The sequence below is a fragment of the Mobula birostris genome, chromosome 9 (assembly GCF_030028105.1).
Source record: "Mobula birostris isolate sMobBir1 chromosome 9, sMobBir1.hap1, whole genome shotgun sequence".
Classification (NCBI taxonomy): domain Eukaryota; kingdom Metazoa; phylum Chordata; class Chondrichthyes; order Myliobatiformes; family Myliobatidae; genus Mobula; species Mobula birostris.
The window spans coordinates 148,820,250-148,833,135 of record NC_092378.1 but is presented as its reverse complement, the minus strand read 5'-3'; the positions used below and the strand labels follow the sequence as shown (position 1 = coordinate 148,833,135).

The 12,886-nt window shown below is 39.3% G+C and overlaps 1 protein-coding gene across 1 annotated transcript in view; it reads right to left on the bottom strand.

Moving 5' to 3' along the window:
• The window catches only part of prkar1b (protein kinase, cAMP-dependent, regulatory, type I, beta), a 159,149-nt gene that overhangs the window by 38,819 nt on the left and 107,444 nt on the right, over positions 1-12,886 (bottom strand). The window contains exons 7-8 of the mRNA XM_072269564.1: positions 11,353-11,511; positions 928-988 (exon numbers count right to left, since the gene is read on the bottom strand). Coding sequence (XP_072125665.1) covers positions 928-988; positions 11,353-11,511 — 220 coding nt within the window. The remainder of the gene's footprint in view (positions 1-927; positions 989-11,352; positions 11,512-12,886) is intronic.

Below are 12,886 nucleotides of genomic sequence, written 5' to 3'. Positions count from 1 at the left end.
CTGAATAATTTATCAAGTGAAACCCATATTTTGCCTATTTCTTTCCATATTTGAAAAATTACTTCACGCATCCAGAGATCACTGCAACAGATATGTATGAAATATATATATATTAAATTTCAGAAGCTTAAGAACATTAACGTAAACCCCAATAATCAAATTAATTGAAGTAATCCTTTCTAGTTAATCAACCTAATTAGAAAGGATTATTTCAATTAATTTGATTATATTTATCAATTAAGACCATTTCTTATCTTCTCTTGACCTGTATAACTGGTATTAAAAACAGTGTTTCATGGCACGTGGCACCTCTTTCCTTTGGAAGCTGCAGTGATTAAACCTTTTCCAGTTAATTCTGAAGGACATTAAGAACATGACCTAATAGCAGGCTTAGCCACATTAAAAGAAAAACTTTTAAGAATTTTTTTTAAGTATCCCTGATATGACTATAAAATATTAACAGGAAAAAGCTCAATTCATTCAAATCTATTTATTTTAGTTTGGTTAGCCCATGTAAAAGTACATAAGCATGCAACACCATCTTCCTCATGTGTCAATTCACACTTAATTAGACTATAACTAAACATTACAGATGACATTATGGACTAATTTTGATACCACCCTATTTTCCACATAGGAAACCATTACAAGTACATTATTTCCATTAAAAAGCTCAAATTGAATTAGATACCTTGAGGGATAGAGTTCAGTCACAAAATTCCACTCATGATGTTCAATCTATGAGAGAGTACCAAAAATGTCAACCACTTCACATTCCTTGTGTTGTGCTGCAGGGCTACTTGAGGTCAGACACAGGAAAGTGTTTTTTTTTTTGGACCTTTAGCAAAATACCTAGGTATGAAGCCTTCTCTTCAGACAAGCTACATGTGTGGCAGAGATTAACATTAAACATCGTTGCCAACTGACCCAAAATGGAGACCTTGCTCAGGAATTCTTCATACATCTTGCGCTTCCTCAATGTGCTACCCTGTTTAAAATGAAAATGTAAAATGTTATTGCATCTGCTCATTTCCATATTTGTAATCTCTCATTTTCATTTGAGCACTTGAGACTTGCTGGTGCACTATCTAGTACTTTGGACAAGAACTCAGCAAAAAGAATACAGCTAGCATTACTTTTAAAAGATAAGTATTTATTTATTGAGATACAGAGTGAAATAGGTCCTTCTGGGCCTTCGAGCTGCACTGCCCAGTAATCCCCCGATTTAATCCTGTCTAATCATGGGACAATTTACAACGACCAATTAACCTACCAACTGGTATGTCTTTGGATTGTGGGAGGGAACCAGAATACCCGGAGGAATCCCATGCAGTCACGGGAAGAACATACAAACTCCTTACAGGCAGTGGTGGGAACTGTACCCGGGTCACCTGTACGGTAAAGCGTTGTGCTAACCACAACAATACCGTGCCGCCATTTTTTCATTCATAAATTCCAAACTAGAAAATAAACACAAAGCTGCTGCAAGATATCTATCTGGGCAGCAGATAGCACAGTGGTTAGCGTAAAGCTATTACAGCATCAACAACCCAGATTAAATCCCACCGCTGTCTGTAAGGAGTTTGTACATTCGCCCCATGACCATGCAGGCTTCTTCTGTGTGCTCCGGATCACCCCCCCCCCCCACCCCGACTTTCCAAAGACATATGGGTTAGTAGGCTAATTGGTCATTCGGGTGTAATTGGGTGGGGCTCATTGGGCCTGTGACTGTGCTGTATATCCTCTAAATAAATAAAAATTTGAAGATCATTTTGGGCCAATGATCTGTCATGTGCATACTTCAAACTATTAAAAGTGAATGAATTAAATTCACATGATGCTTCAAGTGCACTAGCTTGTGTTCACATGGAAAAAAAAGATCAAAATTACATAATGGAAACTCTCCTACACCAATCCCACCCCTTGCCAAAGCCAGACATTAAAATTGAACTTAACCTATTCAGTCATTCTAAAGAGCCCTAATTACAGGGATCCTAGATAAATCAGCATGACTACCAGTTTTCTACATTCAAAGGAAAAAAGGAATCACTAATTGAAATCTACAAAACACCTGGTATCCCACGAGATAAAAACAGAATTTTACTTAATACTCACCAAAAGCCAGAAGCCTGGCTAACCTTTAATTGTACATTTAAACAATTATATTCACTCAAACAGGTCAGCAAATTATACAAAAAGATCTGGATGATTGTACAAACTTCACATTCTAAGCCAGATTTATATACTTATTTAAAACATGGTATGCCATCAGTTGCTATTTTAAGCCTAAAAGGGATAAAGCACCATCACAAATAGTCACAATACTGACATTTTAAATGTTATGAGACCTGACAGCTTATACTCCTCTTTTGAACCTGAATACCCTCCAGTTATTCTACACAGCTTTGCACATATACATGGTTATTACTGAGGCCTCAGAACTGTTTACTGCCTCAGGTATAGACAAAAAGGTCAGACAGTGCAAAAACATCATGGGAGACAATTCTTATCTACAATTATAATGTGAACTGGTAGGCAAATATTTTGATAATGATTTGCTGAAACAACCTATGATATTATAAAAAATAATTAGTCAAGAATAAAAAAACTTCAGAATCTCAAAATATTGTCCTGGTTATAAGTGTTGGCTTTGATGAATAAGCATGCATTATACTTTTTGTTACACATTACAAGAAAATTAAGCAAAATATCACTTCTTACAAAGGCTGTATTTGCAACTTCATGAATAAAATTTTACAGCAGTAAGAAATTATTAGAGTCATAGAGCAGTACAGCACAGAAACAGGCCCTTTGGCCTATATAGTCCTTGATGCACCTATACACAGTGACTATTTTATTTGATACACTTGTACTCCTGCTCCTTCATGCAAATATCTAATCAACCAATCATGTGGTAGCAACTCAATGCATAAAAGCATGTAGCATGTTCAGTTGTTGTTTAAACCAAACAACAGAAACTGGAAAAAGTGTGATCTGAGTGACTTCAACCATGGAATAATTGTTGGTGCCAGATGGGGTGGTTTCAGTATCTCAGAAACTACTGATGTCTTGGGATTTTCACAAACTACAGACTCCAGTGGGGGTGTTTCCAACCTCTTTTATTCCGTGGACTCCTACCATTAACCAAGACAGAATGCTCAGTGGAAACCGGCATCAAGGAGCACAGGAGGTGTACCCGTTTGGGTTACCCGAAGAAATCGGCAGTAGCAGAACATCGCATTCGTAACAGCCAAAGGATTCACTTCGACAGCACAAAACTACTGTGCCACGTCCATGGCTTTTGGAGCTGTCTGGCAAAGGAAGCCATTGAAATAAAATTCAAGGAAAAGGATTTTAACAAAGCCAAAGGTCTCACTCAAAGTAAGAGCTGGAATTCAATTGTAAACAAGGTGGGAGAGCAGAAAACTGATTGGATGAAGACTAACCAATCAGGAGGGATGGACTACAGGGGTATAAGTACCATTAGTCTAAACATACCCAGGCATTATCCTAGAAGATGACAGAGTTTATCATTGAAATATCACTTATAATTGACAGTGGAGGCCTGAGAAGAGTTTATTCATCATATACGCTGGGAAAGCACTTTGTTACTTTTTCCCCTGCTCTACGGTTTACAGAAGATGGTTTGAAAAACAAGAAACATTCAGTGAGTGGTAGTTCTGTGAGCAAAAACATCTTGTTACTGAGAAGGGTCAGGGGAGAATGGTTCAAGCTGACAGGAGGACGACAGTAACTCAGATGACCATGTGTTACAACAGTGGTGTGCAGAAGAGCATGCCAAATCCTGCAGTGGAGGGGCTCCAGCAGAAGACTGCACAGGTTCCAAGGTGTATCTAATAAGGTGGCCACTGAGTGTGGTTTCTTCAGGACATGAACTGTACCATAAAGTTGCCCCCTCTCAAAGACCAATGCTTCAAAATGCTGACAAAAAGGCCCGTGAATAATGTTTATACAAAATTTTCTTCTAGGATGACAAATAACACCTGATACTGCAGATCAAACATGTGCACTGACATCCATACCTACATTACCACCAATGCTTACAATGCCACAGACTGCCTCTATGCTTCATGAATTCACCTCTTTGCACTACCTAGCTACCCAGCCAAGGAGGGGCAACATTTACTTGCCCTTCTTCCAGTCTAGTCTGCTGTTCTTGGTGCTCACCAGGTGGCCTCCTTTACTACGTGGAAACCAAATGCAGCTTGGGCGATGGCGGTGTTCTCCACACAGGAGTGCCTGCCTTTTCCATTCACCACTCAATCCCCACCCTAACTTGTATCTACGGCTACCTGTACAGCTACAACAAGGCCCAATGGAAGCACAGGAAATGAAACCCTTCTTCACTGTTCACATTACAACCTGTAGGACTCAATACTGAATTCTCCAGCACCTCTAAAGTCTGTTTGTATCAGGACTGGCCATTTGCACAAGCCATTCCTCTCACCCCAGCTTATTTTATCCACTTGTGTATTCTAGCCTGCTGGGCATGTCCCAACATGCCAGATGATGCAACATCAGCCAGACTTCGCAACACAGACAATTCCATAGAGCAGGAATTCTCATCCTTTTTTATGCCATGGAACATAGAACATAGAACATAGAAATATACAGCACATTACAGGCCCTTCAGCCCACGATGTTGTACTGACCATGTAACCTACTCTAGAAACTGCCTAGAATTTCCCTACTGCATTGCCCTCTATTTTTCTAAGCTCCATGTACCTACCTAAGAGCCTCTTAAAAGACCCTATTGTAACCACCTCTACCACCGTCGCTGGCAGTGCATTCCATGCACCCACCACTCTCTGTGTGAAAAACTTGTCTCTAACATTCCCCCTGTACCTACGTCCAAGCACCTTAAAACTATGCCCCCTCGTGTTAACTATTTCAGCCCTGGGAAAAAGTCTCTGGCTAAACACGATGTCAATGCCTCTCATCATCTTCAACACCTCTTATCAGGTCACCTCTCATCCTCCATCACTCCAAGGAGGAAAGGCCGAGTTCACTCAATCTATTCTCATAAGGCACACTGTCCAATCCAGGTGACATCCTTGTAAATCTCCTCTGCATTCTCTCTAAAGTATCCACATCTTCCTGTAGTAGGGTGACCAGAACTGAACACAGTACTCCAAGTGGGGTCTAACTGTGGTCATATATAGCTGTAACATCACCTCACAGCTCTTGAACTCAAACCCATGGTTGATGAAGGCCAACACATCATATGCCTTCTTACAAAACTGTCAACCTGCGCAGCAGCTTTTGAGTGTTCTATGGACATGGACCCAAAGATCTCTCTGATCCTTCACACCTCCAAGAGTCTTATCGTTATATTCTGTCTTCAAATTTGACCTATCAAAATGAACTACCTAACACTTACCTGGGTTGAACTCCATCTGCCATTTATCAACCCAGTTCTGCATCCTATTGATGTCCTGCTGTAACCTCTGACAATCCTCCAGACTATACACAACACCCCCAACTTCTGTGTCATCTACAAACATACTAATCCATCTTTCTACTTCCTCATCCAGGTCATTTATAAAAATCATGAAAAGGAGGGGTCCCAGAACAGATACCTGCAGAACACCACCGGTCACTGACCTCCATGCAGAATACGAACCATCTACAATCATCCTTTGACTTCTGTAGCAAGCCAGTTCTGCATCCACAAAGCAAGGTCTCTTTGGGTCCCATGCCCCCTTACTTTCTGAATGAGCCTTGCATGGGGAACCTTATCAAATAACTTACTGAAATCTATGTACACTACATCCACTGCTCTACCTTCATCAATGTGTTTTGTTACATCCTCAAAGAATTCAATCAGGCCTATAAGGTATGACCTGCCCTTGACAAAGCCATGTTGACCAATACCATTAAGAAAGGGGTCCATGGACCCCAGGCTGCTATAGACAAGGGTTCAGTGGCTGTTCATCATTTTACCTTATTCCCGACGTTCCCTATGTTTCACCAATTGCCCTCCCACATTCCCTCTACTGCTTAGATTACCACCCTCTTGTTTTCCGTTCTGATGAAACTTCAACTGGTTTCTCTTTCATTAGATGCTGCTTGACTAGCTGAGCTCGTCCAGCATATCTGTTTCTGCTTACATTCTCGGGTTCATTATAATCCAGAAGATGGTTCAGTCTCCATATCCTCTCCAACAGAAGGATTGCTTATGTATACTTCTATAACATCAGGTATCTCCATAACTTCCTCATTTTGTTATTCCAATGCTCTGTCTCCCAGGTTTCCATCCTGTGTGTTTCTCTATTTATCTAAATATCTGCTGTACATGACCAGTCCTGCACTAAAGTCCCGTTCACTCATCATCCATCTTTTTAATCTGGCACCTTCCCTCTCCCTTTTCAGTCCTGAAGAAGGGTCTCAGCCCGAAACATCGACTGTTTATTCATTTCCATAGATGTTGCCTAGCCTTCTGAGTTCTTCCAGCATTTCTTGTGTGTCGCTTTGGATTTCTAGCATTTGCAGACTTTCTCATGTTTATGATTCCCAGCATGGTTTCTGCAATGTGGTCATCACTGATGGCAGAATTCACAGAATTAATGATCATTAGGGTGGTGGTGGAATTTCTACTCTTGCAGCCACAGCATTTATTACTGATCTAGTTTGCTTTCTAGTTAATGGTTACTCTCAGGATATCAAAGATGGAGACACATAATGCTGTCATATGTCAAGACAATTGGTTAAGCTCCCATGTTGAAGATGTTCCTCCTTGGCAAATTGTAATGTAATAGATCTCTGCTGCTGCTGCTAATTTTTCTGTGCCTCATGGATAATTTTGAGTTCCCAAAAGCACTAAATTTGATATGCTTCTCTTTACTTCCATGCATAACTTCACCTAAACTTTCTCTGTAAATTCCTATAACCTTAAAACCAGTCTTCCTCCAACAGCCCCAGCCACCAACATCAGCTCTTAATTCTGGTGTTATGCGCATACCTTCTTTCCTTTACTCAAACATTGATAGTAGAGCCTTGGGCTACTTGGACTGACTACCAGCCATTCCTCAGTCAGAGAGATGCAGCAATTTAAAAACTTCTTCAAACATGATCTCTTCAGTATATTTTAATTATATCCTTTCCCATACTTTTTTCTTTCTAGACCTTGCCAGGATACCATTGACTGAATGGATGACAGTTCACATAATATACCCAAAACTCCAATCGATATTCCTTCGCTGAGGTACTGATGAGATACCCCTACCCCATGGCCAAAGAGGAAAGCAAAGTTAAGGAATTATCCTTGGAATTTATTTTTGAGAATACAATCATTTAGTATTTATTTTCTTCCAATCACATTCTGCCCCATAACAGAAAGAGTGGACAAAAACTCGATGCTTTTTCAAATGATTCCTATTTAATAGGTGCTTTCAATACTAACACGTTCAAACCTCATGAACAAAAAGCTGAATTCCAAACAAAAGATTCAAGTGTTTTTATTTCAAATAATGACTTGTTAGAAAATGTTAATAATTACATGCTGGATTTTATCCTTTCTCAATTGTGCAAATGAGTTTATGAATCATAGAGCAATACAGCACAGATACAGGCCTTTCAGGACAATCAGCCCAAGCTGACCATAGCGCCCAACCAGCTCGTTCTAATTTCCTGTCAAATCCCTCTAAGCCAAGAGTTCCCAACCTGGGGTCCATGAACCCTTTGCTTAATAGTACTGGTCCATGCATAAAAATGGTTAGGAACCCCTGCTCTAAGCCCTTCCCTTCCATGTACCAATCCAAGTGGTTCTCGAAGAATACCATTGTACCTGCTTAACTACTGCTTCTGCCAACTCATTCCATATAGTCACCACCATCTGTGTGAAAAAGTTGTCACTCAGGTCCCTTTTAAATCTTTCCCCTTGGACCCTAAATCTAATACTGTACTGGATTCCCCTATCCTGGGGAAAAGACGGTTCTCGCTCACCCCAAATCTAATTATTGGATTCCCCTACCCTGGGCAAAAGACTGTTCTTTTTCAGCCTAAATCTAATATTGGACTCCTCTACCTCGGGGAAAACACTTACTTTCCACTCATCTATACCTCTCCTAAGTTTAAACACTTCTAAACTTGCCCTTATTCTCCAATGTTCCAAAGAATATAGATCTGGGCCTGGCCAACCTCTCCCGATAATGGGCAACATCCGCATAAAACTTTTCTCCACTCTTTCTAGTTTAGCCACATCTTTCCTATGACAGTTTACCACAGTACTCCAAATGTGGCCTCACCAACAACTTGTACAGTGGTAACATAATGTCCCACCCAATTCCTATACTCAGTGTTCTGCCTGTTGAAGGCCAGTATCCTCAACACCTTTTGAACTAGCTGCCTAAGTTTATAGAATAAGAAAGTGTTATCAATAAGTTGCACTTGTGCTTTGGCCTGAAAACATTTTGAAGCTTAAAAAAAAACCTAGTTTGAATCTGACATCATGTAAAGGTTATTTGCTCTCTGTGTTCATTCAGTGTGCTTATGAAATAGAGTGAAAAAGTTACAAATGCGTTTTCTTGGGGGGCACAGCTCTTAACTTCTTGTTAATTGTTTTTTCTCTGTGTTAACTATCCAAACCTTTCTCAAATATTCCTTTAAATTTAAATTTAAATTTAAAATTTACTTGCCCTATCAGTGAAATACTCCCACACCTCTGGACTCACTTTCAAGGATTCTTCATCTCATGTTCTTGATGTTTTTTGCTTATTTATTTATTAATTATTCTTTCTTTCTTTCTTTCTTTTGTATTTGCAGTTTGTTGTCCTTTGAACACCCAAGCTGGTGTGGTCCTTCATTTATTCTGTTATGGTTATTACTTATTAAGGATTTACTAAGTATGCCCGCAAGAAAATAGATCTCAGAGTTGTATATGGTGACATATATGTACTTTGATAATAAATTTACTTTGAATTTTGAAAACCTCCCTTGTACAGCATAAGCCAGTGGTCCCCAACCTCTGAGCCGCGGACTGATACATTGCCGCGAAGCATGCAGGGGTGCAGCGGTGGCCGGAACATACCCAGCACATCTTTAAGAAAAAAGCCGAAATAAACAAGCTAATAAACGGCCGGGCGGCACCTAATTAATTAGCTTGTTTATTTCGGCTTTTTTCTTAAAGATGTGCTGGGTGTGTTCCAGCCACCGCTGCACACTTCGCGGCAATGTATCGGTCCGCTGCCCAGAGGTTGGGGACCACTGGCATAAGCCATTTAACTTGCAAAGTAGAAGACTACACCAGCAAACCTCAAGACCAAAACACCAGAGAGAAAAATGCATTGTCATAAATCAATAAAATTTTACCACTATGATTTGAAATTACAATTATTACATATTATTAGAAAAGGCGACAATTATCTGAACATTTAACTAGTTCCAAGAAAGTCTAAGAAACAAACAAGTAAACAAATAGCCTCGTGAGGAAGGCAGATGTGACGTCAACATCCATTTCGAGAGGACTAGAATATAAAACCAGGGATGTAATGTTGAGACTTTATAAAGCACTGGTGAGGCTTCACTTGGAGTATTGTGAGCAGTTTCATGCTCCTTATCTAAGGAAGAATGTGCTGGCATTGGAGACAGTTCAAAGCAGGCTCACGAAAATGATTCCGAGATTGAAAGGCTCGTCATACAAGGAGTGTTTGATGGCTCTGGGCGTCTGTTCACTGGAATTCAGAAGAATGAGGGATGACCTCATTTAAACTTACCAAATGTTAAAAGGACTTGAAAGAGTGGATGTAGAGAAAATGTTTCCTGTGGAGGGAGAGTCGAAGACCAGAGAACACTGCCTCAGAATAGAAGGACATCCTTTTAGAATGGAGATGAGGAGGAATTTCTTTAGCCGGAGTGCTGAATCTGAAATTTGTTGCCACAGGTGGCTGTGGAGGCCAAATCATTGGTTATATTTAAGGCAGAGGTTAATAGATTCTTGATTAGTCAGGGCATAAAGGGATACAGGGTGAAGGCAGGGGCTGACAGGGAAAATGGATCAGCCATGATAAAATGGAGCAGACTCGATGAGCCAAATGGCCCAATTCTGGTCCTATATCTTATTCTATTTTGATTATTCAATCTCATTGGAAGGAAGTTGCCATTCAACAATGATAAATCTGCTATTAATGACAAATATTTAGACAGAGCAATACAGCACAGAAAAAGGCCCTTTGGCCCAACTCATCTATGCAAGGTGCCCAACTAAGGTAGTCACCTTTGCAGGTGTTTGGCCCATATCCTTCTAACCTTTTTGATCAATGTACTTAACCAAATGTCTTTTAATCTAGTCCAAGGGTTCCCCAATCTTTTTTATGCTATGGATCAATACCATTAAGCAGGGAGTCTGTGGCCAAATCTATGTTCATTTATAAAAAGGTTAGAGAAGCTTTTAGAGGAGGAGCAGGAAATCACCACGAGGGCACTGGCACCCTGGAACTTGCTCAAAGGGTGATTGAGGCAGTGGAAACATTCATATTTATCTCAAAGGATTTATCCAGTTTGCTGCTTCTATTCTAATCCAAACACTCACAATAAATGTTTCACAAAAAAATACAAAACCTGACAAATTGTTTTTGAATGTTTGTTGTAGTGTAGCGATTCACTTTGTGTTTTATTAAGCCTATAAATTCAAAGCAACCACAAAATGGCATTTGCAAATTAGATATTCAGATAGATTTCACTCATACATTACTCTGTGTGAAAACAGCATCATTTCAGTAGCTGTAACTATAATGTTAAAATTATAATAGGCAAACTAAATGACTACTGTGATACCATGAAATCAAGGAGACTGAGGAGAAATTAAATCAAGCTGATTAAAGTTTTAAGACTTAAAAGATGTCTTTCCCCTGGTATTGAAGTCTAAGGTAAGAACAGGAGTTTCAGTTAATTATTGAATGGAATACAGGGGATTTCAAGAAGATAAATACAGCCATGAAGTATTGGGTTCTAGAAACTCGCCCTGTAAATGAATGAATGTGGAAGCAGATCCCTCAGTATATTAAAAAAAAATCATCTGGGAAGATGCTCACAGAAACATAATTTTAAAGATTATGGACCAAGAACTGGGAGTAAGTGAAAAGGCTCAATTTTTGGATGACATGGACATAATGGACTGAATGCCCTCTTCATAGGCCATCATTTTCTGATACTAAGTTCTGCACGTATACAATATTAAAGTTTTACTGATTTCAAGAATTTGTTTAAAATGTGGTATGGTTCCTGAAGAACTGTTCAATGTCCAGTTTTAGAACAATAGAAAAATATTTTAATATGCAATTAACAATCAATTCAAAAAGAATTCCAAATTGATATTAGTAACATAATACAGACCATTAGAATGCGTCTATAGCTGTCCCTGTCGATTCCCCACAGTTTGAGGTCTGTCTTGGCCTTGACAGTTGCTGCTCTTGGAGTGCCATAGATCAGAGCAAGTTCTCCAAAACTACCTCCTTCTCCAATGTTTGTAACCCATTCTCCATTGACATAGACCTAGGCAAAAATAAAAAACTTGTCAACACTGATGTCCACGTTCTTCTTTTTCGTCCTCAATAATCTTTGCCGGGGAAAATGGGGAGGGGGGAGGGTACTGGTGCGAAACAGAATAAAGTCATAATGGTCTAATGATTTTCTTTGTGCAAGTGATATACAAAACATTCAAGTTGTGCACAGAATTGGTTTATCATAGTCATGTTCTGAGATACAGTGCTTGTCTTGCATAGTGTTCATACAGATCAAATCATTACACAGTGTATTGAGGTAGAACAAGGTAAAAATGCCTTTCTACTGCAATGTAATTTGCTTTAAAAGTTTTAATCTACTAACTTTTATTGAATCCCAGATACTTTGTGCTTTTCTTGATGTGGTTGAAACAACAAGAACTAATTTAAAAAATTCAGAATCAAACAGAGCTGATGCTATTTATAAAACAGTCTCCCAAAGTGCATTACTTCAAGAAAGGAGCAATTTTAAGATGGCAGGACAGGTCCATACAAGTGCATGAAGATAACTTGGCAAAAAGAAAATGGTTCAACTGAACCTACCAAGTAAAACATTGTAATATATTTGAAAAGGCTTCTAATACTAGCAAAAAACTGGAAAGCCCAAAAAATTTTAGAGTTCAACAGAGCACAAAAGAAATTGATAAGAGGGTGCCACAATAGCGTAGCAATTAGTGTTTAAACTATAACATCTCGAGGAGTTCCAGAGTTTAGAGCACAATTCCAGCGCCATCTATATGGAGTGTATGTCTTCCCTGTGGAATTCAGGGTTTTCTCTGGATGATCCAGTTTCCTCTCACAGTCCAAAGGCATACCTACTAGGTTAATAAGTCATTGTAAATTATCCTATGTTTGGGTTAGGGTTAATCAGTTTTGTCAGGCGGCACGGCTCAAAGGGCCTACTCTGTGCTGTATCACCAAACAAATAGAAAAGAGAGATAAAATTATAGTTTAATAAAAAACAAACTATTAAAAAGAATGACATAGGTAGGCAGTGAGACAATTAGGTTGAGAGAAATTATATTGGGGAATAAGGAAATGACAGAAAAACAAATATTTTGTGTCGATCTTCACAAGATAGAGAAGACCTTCTGGAAATAGTTAACGCTGCAGGTCTACAGTAAAATGAGGAGTTCAAAGAGATTAAGCATTAGTTTAAAAGAAACTGGAGAAATTAGTAGGACTGGACAGTGATAAATCTCCAGGCGCTGATGACAATTTGATGGTGGTGGTGAAAGAGATAATGGATGTACTGGCTGTCATCTTCTATGGATTCTAGAACAGTTCTCACAGATTGGGAGATAACAAATGTAACCCCACTATTTAAGAGGAGGAAAAACGGGAACTAGTTAACCTGACATTAGTGG